Source organism: Pinus tabuliformis, chromosome 4_2 (assembly GCF_031772625.1).
Source record: "Pinus tabuliformis cultivar Carrire ecotype Pingquan chromosome 4_2, CPIR1, whole genome shotgun sequence".
Classification (NCBI taxonomy): domain Eukaryota; kingdom Viridiplantae; phylum Streptophyta; class Pinopsida; order Pinales; family Pinaceae; genus Pinus; species Pinus tabuliformis.
Window position 1 is genome coordinate 425,930,774 of NC_142304.1, and position 14,070 is coordinate 425,944,843.

General features: G+C 39.6%; 1 protein-coding gene across 2 annotated transcripts in view; it reads left to right on the top strand.

The window, feature by feature from the left end:
• Positions 1-13,310, top strand: part of LOC149169773 (uncharacterized) — a 31,570-nt gene extending 18,260 nt beyond the window's left edge. For both annotated transcript variants that reach the window (XM_089427157.1, XM_089427158.1), the window contains exon 2: positions 11,868-13,310. In XM_089427157.1, coding sequence (XP_089283283.1) covers positions 11,887-13,140 — 1,254 coding nt within the window. In that variant the 5' untranslated portion in view covers positions 11,868-11,886 and the 3' untranslated portion in view covers positions 13,141-13,310. The remainder of the gene's footprint in view (positions 1-11,867) is intronic.
• The last annotated feature ends 760 nt before the right edge of the window (positions 13,311-14,070 follow it).

Sequence of the window (14,070 nt, forward strand, 5' to 3'; positions counted from 1 at the left end):
ATTTTTCCAATGTTGGGGCAACATTGTGTAAATGTTGGGTCGGCTGGGGCAAAAAACCCAAAATTGGGGGTTACATCCACAACCCCTCACATTTGGAAGCCCATGAAGAAATCTATAAATAGAGGAGAGTTGGAATCAAATTATCATCATCGAATTGGATCAAATACATTTGTTTTCTTGAGCTGTGGCTCTGAGGGTTTTAAGACCCCTTTTCCTCTACTAATTTCGGTGGTGAAAGATTCCACCCTAGTTAGTAAAATTCTCTTTACCTTTCTGTTTTGATCTGGAAATCGTGGGATTCATCTATCTGGAAAAGCAACCGAATTTGTGGCATTTATGAGGAAGAAATTCAGACATCTTTGAGGAAGAGATTCGGTGGTTTCCTGAGGAAAAATTTGAACATCTCTAAGGACAATTTCAGTGGTTTTTTGGGTAGACGATAGTGTTCAAGTAATTTGGACCAAAAGACTGCAGGGCTGAGGCCGCATCTACAATTTTGGCATTCTGCGGTAGGATCGATGGCCGTTTTAAGTCAGTTTTGTGGGTTCTAAGATCCGCTCTATTTAGGAGATTCGACCCTTTACAGGGATACACAATTATGAGATAACGAAGATAATAGTAAGAAGCTCTATCTATTTAGAGTTGACATTCGACCCTCCTAGGTTACACACTATTACAGAGAGTCCCGAGTCGCAAACACCCAAACTTATGGTCCTCTCGGTCAACATGCTTGTCAGGGTTTGTAGAATAATAGGGTAAATAACTTGCTAGTTGAATTTTGTCAAATTATTGATTGATTTATCTACTCTTGGTAAGTTGCTACAATATTTTATTGGTTGTATATAGCTCTAATTAATTGGACAACCAATCTTGTTTGTGGTGGAATTGAGAATATCATATTGTTGTTATTCCTACATGTCTTGTGTAGCTGTTAAATAATCTTTTTGTGATGTGAAGGAATATCTGCTGTCATACAAGTGCATGAATATCTATTTCTTTTCTATTGGAAGCTCTAACCTAAATTGGAGACCCTAAGGGAAAATAAAAAAATTACCCTAGTTCACTACAAAATGCTTCCCAGCTCAGGCAATGAGTTGTTTGTGCACAGGGTCTTCATTTCTTTACATGCATGGTGCAGTTGCCTTGTAGTGCAATAAACCCTACAGGTCTTGTAGCATGGTGCCTCCCAACTCTTCCCGTTGTTGTTCAACTTTGAGTTGATGGTTGAGTGACTGCAAATTAAAGACTAGATCAATTCATAGAACTCCATGTGCCTTGAGTTGAGTGCCCCCATGATGACCTTATTAAGCATATTTAAGTGGGGGCAGGGGGCACTGTGCCATGCCTACCAACTGTAATGCTTGGTTGGGCAGTGGCCACGTGCCCCCTCAACTGTCCCCTCCCCATCACCCTATCCAAGGGCTTTTCCTCAAATCTTTAGAAATTGAGGTCAAATTTAATAACGGACATGCACACAAATGTTAAATTAACCTACTCAACAAGAGTAGCAATAATTCCCATGAATATATTCAAACATAACAAATAAACCAACTTACAATGCGTGCAAGATCTAAGATTCACCATGAATATCCTTTGAGAAGAGCTCAATCCACACAAGAAGAGGACCCCTAGGCCTAGTAAGCTCGACTAAGCCTCCATTGCGCAATAGTCGAAGAAGTTGACTTGTTATAAGAGAAATGAATGATTGATGTCCAAATGGAGGAATTCAGCCTCCAAATTTTCTCAAAAAGGCATCAAAATGCACCACAATACAAGTAATCCACAAATAAAGGTGATCAGATCACATGTTGACCCACACAATAGCCATCTCAATTTAAAAACATAATAAAATGCCTCTAATTAGCCCACACATGAGAATAGTAAGGCTAATGAAGGTGGCATCATGCTCTATTTGAGCCCCTCTCTCAAGTATAAGTGCAATGGCACCTCAAAAGGTGCGAATCATCATCAAGCCATCTCCATGGTCCAAGGAAGGTGCTCCATCATCAAGAAAAAAAATCTATTGCATGAAGTGGGCCATCATCTCATGATGTGACGCAAGAAGGGGGCATATGTCGCACATCCAAGGTTTGGAAGGCTAATGTCATGGCTCCAAGGGCAACATCCTCCATGGAAAAGGTCCTCAAGCCCCTCCAAAGGGGTCCCCACTAAGAAAGTGGGGGTGTTGGTGTTAGGGGTTATCATAATGTCTATTCCTTGCCCCCAGGTCAAACTTAAGGGCTGATGTGATGTAATCACAACACTATATATCTCTATATAAGGGTCTTTAACCCTTTGTACACTGTGACATTGTGCTTAATGCATTTTTTCTTTTGAGAGTGTATTTGTTTATCCTTAATGGATAGTGTGGAGTTCATAATATTCAGATCCTAATGTTTTATTATCTAATAATGATCCACATGAAACATAAATAAATTTGCCAACAAATAATGCCGAAACTTTTGAATTGCATAAATCATGCACAAGCCTTCTTGTTCTGTTGTATTATAGTTACATTATTCTTTGTTAAGCTGTTAATTTTAGTTAACAATTGCATGTTCTATGCTTAGCACAATTTACTTCAATGTTCCTTCGTAGCCCAATAACAATTTCTAATTTCCAATAGCAATCACAGTGATCACATTGACAGTAAAAGCAGATAGAACATGAAACAAAATGCAGAAGACAAGCCAAGACAAGAGTACCCCAGATTTGGTGAATGCCAAGGAAAAACCCCAATGTGGGGAAAACCATTTGATCAATTCTTCTTATTATTATATCAAAATTTCGACAGAGAGAGAGTATAAAAGTCAAATTGACTTGCCCAATTCAAAGTCAAAACAACCCTGTAAATTTCTGCAATCAACTGCAGTCAAACTTCAGCCCTAACTAGAAAGTCAACGCTGGTCAAAACAACAACAAATCATCCTCAAAGCAACTCGGTCTTCCTTAGTCAAACTCGGCCTGATCAGGAGGTCAAAGTCAACCCAAAACAACTTGGTCAAAGGAGAGAGAAAATTGATGTAATTTTTTTGTGGTCAAACTACTGTTAACCCTAAAGTCAACATTGGTCAAACTGTCCAGAATTCCTCGATTTCTGTGCCCAAAAATGCGGCCTAAAAAGATCAAACTTTTGACCCCAAAATGCAATCAAACTTGGTCAACAAGCCCTCGGTCAACACTGGTCAAAACTGTCACAAAACTCTGAAATTTCGGTCTGCAATTTAACCCAAAAAACTCGTCCTCCTTGCCACACGTGTGAGAGAGAGAGAGGCTACCCAATGTTGTACGAACCAATCAGATGAAGGGAGAGAAGAATGTGTGAGTGATGATGATGCCAAATGAGGTGTGAAGTCTCTTTTATTTATACAATTCGTTGTGGGTGAAGAGACACATCCATTGGGCTTCTTGAGCTTGACCTGAACAATTTGCACATGTGGGCATAAATTCAAAATCACACTTCTGTTTGACTGAATGGGATGATCTTTATATCAATCTTGGTCCTCTCGAAAAGAAGAATCTAATGCAATCATCATCTCCATCAAATGAGTTGTCCCAAGGTGGAATTTGGCCCTAGTTGCCAATTTTAACACTCCCTCTCAACTAGGGAGAATTCCACTTGCTAATCCATCTGTCGTCATTGATCATCATGCCATCCTGTCATCATGTATCATCTTTGTCATCTGATCTCTGCTCTACTAAACTATGAAGTAATAATGAAGAAGAATCAATCGAGAGTGAGTCACAAGACCTCACCACTCTCCACTAACAAAAGTTGGTCCAGAGGTAGAACCTCAAATGATCCCAGATCAAGTTGTTGAACACCATGCATCCTAGATATAGGGAGTACGACAGTACACGATGTGTCCATTGGGTAGTGCTATGGTCCCTATCCACGTTTCCCAACTCATTGGCCAGATGAGAGGTACTTCCCATGAGTCCTGAACTACATGGTTAGGATGTATGCTGGGGCATCAGCAGGAGAAGGTGAACCACTCATCCTGCTCATGCCATAGGAGAAGGTGAACCACTCATCCTATGCATATGTCAATCATAGGGGAAGGTGAACCACTCACCCTACACACGTGTCTCGTAGGGGAAGGTGAACCACTCACCCTACACACATGTCACCATGGAGTATCACAAGGGAAGGTGAACCATTCACCCTGTACACAGCGCACCACATAGGGGAAGGTGAACCACTCACCCTATGGTCACTCATAATTCCAAGAAGTACCCCAAGCCCCTAGGAGCTCTCAGAGCTCAGTGTTCAACTCAAGCGAGACCCTCATGGGAGTGTCTTTCTGCGACTCCAAGTCTCTCTCGGAAGGCTAAGAATTTGACCTTCCCCAAAGGCTTCGTGAGGATATTTGTGACCTGCTCATCAGTGCTGATGTGTTGGAGCCTTATTGCTCCCTGTTGTACCATATCCCAGATAAAGTGGTACCTGATATCAATGTGCTTGGAGCGGTCATGGAACATGGGATTCTTTGAAAGGTGAATCCCACTCTGGTTGTCGCAGAAGATTACGGTGGTATCCAACACATGCTCAAATAGCTCACTGAAGAGCTTCCTCAACCAAACAACTTCACAACAGGTCCTACTAACTGCAATGAATTCAACCTCGGTGGTGCTTAGTGCAATCGATTTCTGCTCCCTGCTCATCCAGGAAATTGAAGCAAACCCTAATGAGAAGCAACATCCAGATGTGCTCTTATAGTCCGCCACACTGCCAGCCCAGTCAGCATCTATATATCCATGCACCTTCAAATTCCTGGCAGTGTATCTCAGTCCATAATAGATTGTGCCCTGAGATATCTCAAGAGATTCTTAGCAGCAATCCAATGTATGTGATGAGGCTCGACCATAAATTGACTCAACGTATTCATAGCGAAGCATATGTCAGGATGAGAGTACACCAAGAACATCAGGGCTCTCACAAGTTGTCTATATTCGAAAGGATTTGTCAATTCGGGCACATAGCTTCTTGAAGTTGAGTTCCATCAGAGTAGACACAAACTTGCAATCCACCATCCCACATCTCTCACGTAGCTTCACAATGTATTTTCCTTGAGAAAGGAAAATCTCACCTGGCTTTTGCCATACCTCCAAGCCTAGGAAGTAGTGCATCAGTCCTAGGTCCTTCATCTTGAACTCAGAAGCTAACTTCCTCTGGCATTGATAAATGAGAGGGTCTGCACCTATCAGAAAGAGATCATTCACATAAAGGACCTGAATGAGAGGCATGCCATTTTTAACCTTGAAATATAGGTTAGGGTCAGCGTCGCTCCTTGTAAATCCCAGCTTCATAAGATAGCTATCAATCCTCTCATACCAAGCCCTGGGGACTTGCTTCAATCCGTAGAGGGATTTCTTCAATCTGCATACATGTTCGATCCTGTACTTTGAACCCCTCAGTTTGTTCCAAGTAGACTTCCTCCTTAAGCGAGCCATGCAAGAAAGTAGTCTTCACATCCATTTGGTGTAGGCTCCATCCTTGAGAGGCAGCAAGAGCAATAATCGAATGGATAGTGGTATATCGGGCAACTAGTGCAAATATCTCATCATAGTCCACTCCTTCCTTTTGAGAGAAGCCTCAAGCAACGAATTTGGCCTTGTATTTTTCAACACTCCCATCAACTCCATGTTTGATTTTGTAAAGCCATTTAGAAGTGACCACAGACTTGTCCTTGGGTCTAGGAACCACATCCCAGACATCATTCTTCATGATGGATTCATACTCCTCATTCATCGCATCCTTCCATACTTGGTGTTTCACGGCTTCTTCAAACATACAAGGCTCAGATTGAACAATAGTACTCATAGCAACAAGGTACCCATAATACCTGTTGGGCTTCTTACTTTCACGAAATGTTTCTCTTGGAGCAATATGCTTTTCAACATCTTCGAGAGTGTCTTTGAGCCACAAAGGTCTTTTTCTTGAGGAAGAGGGATCACCAAGAGGTGGATCAGTGGGATCCATCAGACCTTCAACATCGGGCATAGGTTCATTAGACGGAGGTTCATCTTGCTTTCTTGTAGCATCATCATTCTCTTTTCCTAGAATGGGGAGGTCTCTGGCTTTTCCAAGAGCAGTGTCTTCATCGAATGTAACATCCTAACTTATTTCCACATCTCGTTGACCAGGCACATAGATTCTATATGCCTTTGAATTTTCATTGTAGGCCACAAATGTTCCTTTCTTCTCGCATGCTCCCAACTTGTTTCTTTCTTCTTTAGGCACATGAAAATACACAAGACAACCAAATATTCTAAAATGAGAAACATTAGGTTTCTTACCAGTGAAAACTTCTTCAGGTGTCTTGAAATTCAATGCTTGATGTGGACACCTATTTTGAACATATACGATAGTATTTGTAGCTTCTCCCCATAAGAACTTTGGTAGACCTAGATCATGAAGCATGGCATGGGTGGCTTCCATGATCGTTCGATTCTTTCTTTCAGCAACTCCATTTTGCTCAGGAGTGTATGCAACGGTTGTCTCCCTCTTAATGCTAGCCTCTTTGCAAAATTCATTGAATTCATTTTATTCATATTTGGTTCCATTGTTGGTCCTCAATATTTTGATCTTCTTCCCTGTTTGATTCTCCACCAAGGCTTTGAAAGAACAGAACCATTTGAACACTTCATCCTTCTTCTTCAAGAAATAGATCCATGTTTTGCGAGAGAAGTCATCCACAAAGATAGCATAATATAAGTATCCTCCTAATGATGTTACGGGCAACATACCAGATAGGTCAAAATGGACCAGTTGAAGAATATCAGAAGTTTGACTTTCACTTGAAGGGAATGGTCCCCTTGTAAGTTTCCCAACTGCACAACCCTGACAAACACCTTCATGATTCATGTTGAAATCGGGCATACCTGTGACCATCTTCCTTACCCCAGGTAAGGCTTTGTAATGAAGGTGGGCAAATCTCCGGTGCCATAATTCGGATTGAAGAGAAGTGTCACAAGACATGGCTCCCAAAGGACTTCCTCCAACTTGATAAAGACCATCAACCCCAAACGCAAGTGTAAATGCATCTTTAGGGTTTCTTTGCCAAAGATGTACCTTTTTATCAATGAATGCTACCTTGAAGCCTTTATCTTCCATCGCAGAAATAGATACCAGGTTCTTCAAATCGGGCACATGCAATACTTCTTGTAGATGAATGATTTGACCTTGATTCAAGTGAAGAGTGACAATACCTTTTCCTTTCACGGGATACATAGCATTATCTCCAAGTATGATTTCCAAGTTAGTCTTCTTTTCAACCAAATTTGAGAGGGCCTCTTTGTACCCAATGAAGTGCCTTGAGGCTCCACTATCAATCAACCAATGATCCAATGTATCTGGAGGAGAGGCAGTAGATAAAGCGAAAATAAGATAAAATTCCTTTTGTTTAACATTTCTTTCCTCATACCTGGAATTTCTTGATCTTTTGGGAGGTCGACCATTTCCATATCGAGCAGTGGGAGCATTCCTCTTTCCTTTATTGTTGAACTTGTTGTTCCTTTGATTGCCATTTCCTTTGTAGTTGTTGTGGTTATTGTTGTCATCATCCCTTGGAGTATCCTTCTTGTGAGGACACTCTCTAGCATAGTGGCCAAACCTGTTGCAATTGTAACATCTTCCTTTTCTTCCTTCTTTGAATCCCAACTTAAATCCTTGACCTTGTTTCCTTGGACCAGCATTGTTCTTCCTCTTAGCATGAGCGGAGAAAGCAGTAGGATCATTTCCATTTTAGGGCTTATCTCTTTCCATTATCCTTATTTCTTCTTGAGTGCATCTAGCAACTAATTCATCAAAACCCAGAATTTTGTCATTGTTGAGGATGGTCGTGTTAAACACATCCCATGCTCTTGTAAGACCTCCAAGTGCAATGAGAGTGAGATCCTTGTCACCAACAACTTCTCCAATAGATAGAAGGTCATTCTTGATTTCGGTAATCCTCATGAAGTAGGATTGAATAAACTCTCCTCTATCCATCTTGATGTCTGTCAACTTGTTCTTGAGAAAGAGGATTTGATTTGCATTGTTTACTTTGAACATCCCAACCAGCTTATCATACATCTCCTTAGATGTTTCCAAATCAGAAATATAGGCAACCAAATGCTTTTGAATGGAGTCTACAATAATTTTCTTGGCTTTGACCTCACCTTTCTTGTACTTTGTTTTTGTAGTAGCAGGGGCATTTGAAGGAGGCTCCACTACTCTTCCCTTTACTTAGTTCATAGCATCATTTTCTTCTAAAGTCAAATCCAAAGTCATCTTACATGCATGATAGTCGGATTTGTCCCTGAGCTTGTCCTTGGATTTGAAGTATGATGTAGTCGTCATTGAAGATAGACCAATATTCTTGTCCAACAACTTTCCTTAGTGATTACTTTTCTCACTTTTGCTTGGGCTTTGTCTTCACCTGGGCTCTGATACCATGTTAATTTTAGTTAATAATGGTATGTTCTATGCTTAGCATAGTTTAATTCAATGTTCCTTAGTAGCCTAATAACAATTTTGCAATAGCAATCCCAATAATCACATTGACAGTAAAAGTAGATAGAACATGAAACTAAATGCAGAAGATAAGCCAAGACAAGAGGACCCCAGATTTGGCAGATGCCAGGAAAAACCCCAATGTGGGGAAAACCCTTTGATCAATTCTTCTTATTATTATATCAAAAGTTCAACAGAGAGAGAGAGTACAAAAGTCAAATTGACTTGCCCAATTCAAAGTCAAAACAACCCTGTAAATTTCTGCAGTCAAACTTCAGCCCTAACCAAAAAGTCAATGCTGGTCAAAACAGCAACAAATCATCCTCAAAGCAGCTTGGTCTTTGTCAGTCAAACTTGGCTTGATCAGGAGGTCAAAGTCAGCCCTAAACAGCTCGGTCAAACTCGGTCAAAAGAGAAGAAAACTGCTGTAATTTTTCTGTGGTCAAACTGCTGTCAACCCTGAAGTCAACGCTGGTCAAACTGTCCAGAATTCCTCGATTTCTGTGCCCAAAAATGCGGCCTAAAAGGATCAAACTTTTGACCCCAAAAACACAGTCAAACTTGGTCAACAAGCCCTCGGTCAACACTGGTCATACTTGTCACAGAACTCTGAAATTTTGGTCTGCAATTTGACCCAGAAAACGTGCCCTCCTTGCCACACATGTGAGAGAGAGAGGCTGTCTAATGTTGTACGAACCAATCAGATGAAGAGAGAGAAGATTGTGTGAATGATGATGATGCCAAATGAGGTGTGAGGTCTCTTATATTTATACAATTTGTTGTGGGTCAAGAGACACATCCATTGGGCTTCTTGAGCCTACATGATGATGTGGCCGACCTGAACAATTTGCACATGTGTGGGCATAAATTCAAAATCACTCTTCTGCTTGATCAAATGAGATGATCTTTATATCAATCTTGGACCTCTCGAAAAGAGTAATCTAATGCAATCATCATCTCCATCAAATGAGCTGTCCCAAGGTGGAATTTGGCCCTAAACTTACATAGCTTCTCCTGTCCCAAAGTGCATCCTATAAGCTTTGGCAGATTAAAATGCATCTCTACATCAATATGGAATTCTCAATTTCAAAAGCTAATGTCGAAGCATTTACTGATCTATATTTGAGGTTTCCAAAGGCTCGCTATTGAGCTCCCACCAGTAAAATGTAACTCATTTATCTAATGGATTATTGATTTTCACAAAGTTCTTAATGAATTTCTACGATAACCAACATTACCGAGAAAGGTTTCAAATCCATCTACATCCCAAGGTAGTTTTGGATTTGCAATAACCTTTTTTTGTCAAGATCAGTGGCTAGCCCCTATAGCTCACAACATATCCTAGTAGTTTTCCACTAGCTGCGAGGAAAATGCATTTTCTGGATTTAGATCCAAACACTCTACGCATGCTTCCATGGACCCAATGGTTGACTAACCATCTAAATATATCCACAGATTGCTAGTGGCAACCTTTCCAAATACATGTATGATGACTTTCTAGAATCTAGTCAGTATCTTACAAAGTCCAAGTGGTATTTATTGAGGTTTTATTCCATAACAAAAGTTTCTCTCATGTCAAATATCTTTTGCAGTTAATTTAGTTGTATCTTGAATACTCATATATATTATGGCTTGCTAATTCAAAAATTGTATCGGTTAAAGGATTTGGAAAAAAGATCTGTTTTTGTTGACTACATTCAACTTTCTAAACTCTACACCAGTTCTTATTTTCTGTTTTTATTCTTAGCAACCAAATGATGCTGATGTCCAACATCCTATAAGTTTACTTTTCTACTTGATAAACAAATATGAGATTAGTTCTGTAATTGTATTGTTGCAATTTTTCTGCTTGTGCCCGGGTCAAGGTCAATCTTATTCACACAAATCTTGTATACCACTCTACAAATCTTGAAAAGTCTGGGAAAATTCATCCTTGGATCCTTGTATTTATGAAGATCTTCGTCACTGCCTTCATTTCTGAAGTCCAACTACTTCCGCCTTCACAAGGATCTTTTGTGGCTCCTCTTTTATTTCCAAGTTTACCTTAGTCTACAATAGTTTTGGATAAGAAATTCAGAATTCCTTTATATTTGGAAGTTTATGTGCCAACACTTTTTCTAGACCCATTTCTCTTTCCACTCTCTCATCAATTTGTGAAAAGGGGGAAGGGTAATCATGTTCTACCTTTTGCTTTTCAGTCCCAAACTCTTTAAAAGTGTACTCCATAGAGTGCCCTGCATTGGGCCAGATGTTCTCCTGCCAATGTTCCCTTCATTTTTGCATCATACTTTTGCTAGTTTTCACCTCAGTATCCTTTTCCCTGCTCTTTGTATATTCATTCTCACAAAGTTACAGTAAAACATGACGGAGCAAACTATTTGTATTCTACCATCTGCCACTGTAGAAGCCAACTATTCGGCTTCACCTCATTTTTTTAAGATTCTTCCGAGTGTTGAACTCCATCTATCATCTTCGGACAACCATCTGAACTGGTTGATTCTATTTCTGACTTTCTGAATTAACTGCGTTCAAATGTGATTGTGCCAACTTCTTGCTCATTGCATGCTTTTTTTAGTCAGTTAATAATACCATTTTGTTTTCCAGGCAGTTTTTTTCCCTTGATTTTGTGTAGCTCAAACTTGTCTTAAGTTTTAACCATGGATGTCCTGTTAAAGCTGTATGAGCTGAAGCTCCTGGGTAGATGGGAATTACTACAAAATCAACAAAGATATTTTTTCCTTGCTATGTGAACTTCCTTAGCTAGTTCTTAGGGTCCACTGTACTTTGATTGACCATTCTCAAATTGAAACATGGGGGACCATAATGTTGAACGTGTCATTCAGGTCCACTCCTCTAAGAGGTTTTGCAACCATTAATGATCATAATGACCTGAATAGCCTGATCATCCTTGGCTTTATCAATTGCCAAGGTTGTGGCTTACTTGCACATAGATCTTCTCCACAAAATCTACTACAATTGATTTTCCTATCTCTATGCATGTGACTGTTGTAGACATTGGATGTAACTTCACTTAGTCCTCTTTTGCAAGTTCCTGCACTTAATGCACAATGTTTCTGCCATATATGGTAGGTGTGCTATGAATGTGGCCACTTTTGCTGTGATCTCTATTTGTAATAGTTGGTGCACTAACCTAGTTGGCATTCATGATACTCGTGATGTGTAGATTGCTCTATATGTTTGTCTGCCTAACTTCCTGGTAGTGTGTTCCCTGTTAAATAACACATTCCTGATTTTTTTGAGTTTTTGTTTCTATGATCCCATTATTTTGTTTAATGTCATTTTGGGAGAAAAGGAGTATCCGTGATATTTGAGTATCTGAGTAGCGGCAGTGCTAACAATGTGAACACAGGAAGGAGTAAAACAATACGATGGAAGGAAGAAGAGTTGTTATTTCGATTGAATGGATGTGTAGGAAGTCCCTTCAATGGTCAGAATTCCATATTTGGGCATCCTTGAAGTCTGCTTGCAATCTGACCACTACTGCCGCAATTTCAAATAGAGCAGTGGACAAAGATGATGAAGATTTGGGCATTTATGCAAAGAAACTAAAACACAGAGACTGGCTTACATCAACTGAGATTGTGAAGCTATTACAACCTATCAAGGATCCTCAATTGGCACTTCGCATCTTCAACAGAGCTGCACAACGGTCAGACTATGTCCCTAGTGAGGCTGTCTACAGTGCAGTCATTAACAAGCTGGCTTATGTAGGCCAGTTTGATAGTATTGAATTGCTGCTTGAACGAATGAAGAGGGAACATTGCAAATGCACTGATGATTTCTTCTTTAACTTGATCAAAATATTTGCACATAAAGCTGGCAATCATAATAAAGGGCTTAGAATACTCTATGGAATGCGTGATTTCGAATGCTGGCCTACAGTGAGGACTTTTAACTTCGTCCTTAACATTCTTGTTTGTGCTAAACAATTTGAAATGGTTCATAAGTTGTACTTAAGGGCTCCTGAGATGGCTGTATCTCCGGATGCCTGCTCTTTCAACATTCTTATTAAAGCTCTTTGTCGGTTGGGCAAAGTGGATGCTGCATATTCACTGCTATTTGAAATGAACAAACAAGGATGTTCTGCTAATGAAATCACATATGGAACACTGATGGATCATCTTTGCAAAGAGGGAAAAGCGCAGGAGGCCTTAGATCTTTTTGAGAACATGACCAAAGATGGTTGCCATCCAGATACTGTGACTTTCAACATCGTGATTTCTTGTCTTAGCAAGCAAGGAAAAATTAAGGAGGCTGTCGAACTCTTGGACAGTATGGAGTCTAAGGGACATAATCCAACTTCAGGATCCTACCATGCTGTCCTTTATGGCATCTTGCATAATCAAATGTTTACTGAGGCAAAGGCCATTATGCATCGGATGCTTTTGAAGCGTTGTTTTCCGAGTTTCTCCTCTTACAAAACATTAATTGCTGGTCTTTGTAATGAAGGCCTAGTGGATGATGCTGTTCAAATTCTTGAACAAATGCTGAAGCAGGGATTTGTTCCTCGTATGGGTACATGGAACAGTCTGCTGGGAAGAATCATCAAGAAGAATTGCCTTGATGATTCATTCAGACTTGTAAAAGATATTTTCCGGGAGTCTACGACGCTAACTAATTGATGTTTGCAAATGGATGAATGCAGCCATTTGTAAGGTTTGAGAAACATGCATTCCTTTTGCTCTCAATCTACTGAAAGTTGGTGTTGAGCAAAGATTGTCCATAAAAAAATGCAGTTTGAGTTGTAATTACTGAGAGGCGCTCTCCAGTCTTCTCTCCAGCCCGGTATGATAGAGATGTTGTGTTGTAATGTGATGTTTAACATTTTGACCAAGTCAAATTACATAAAAATAAAAATAAAATTAAATAAAAAGATTCGTGTAATGTCATGTAAATGTTTTAACTTGGTAAAAATAAAATAACCCTATAAAAATAAAATAATAATAAAAATAAAAATGGCCCATGGTATTGAGAACCTTGATATTGACCCATGTTATTCATGTGCAATATAGCCTATTTAAAAGGGGAAATTAAATTAGCCTAGATCCATATGAACTCTGGATCTACCAAACACCAAGAGGGATCAAATCTCTTGACATGCAAATCACTTCTAAAGTGAAAAGAGATTTGATCCCTCTTGCCGCTTAGTAGATCCGCAGCTAAGATGAATCTAGGTTGGTTTAAAATCTGTAAATGCAATTTTTGAAAGTGGTTATCAATGTAGAAAAACATCTAATGCATTATGTTGGAGGAACATGTTGCCTTGTAAGAGTTTTCATGATCAATTATTTTAATGCAGTGTTTTAGAGGATGACAATTGCTTGTAAATTCCAAACCCTATGTGACTATTGTCATATGCTTTTTTATTAAATAAATCAAATCTTGAATTTACTCAATTACAGAAATAAAAATCTGAGTATGCATCAATCACAAAGATGGCTGGAAAATGTAGCAGAAGCATAAAAAATAAACTTCTCACGCAGATAATTACTCTTTCAAATCTGATTTTCATTCTGTCAGAAAAACTTACAAGGAAACCTCCACACGCTGCC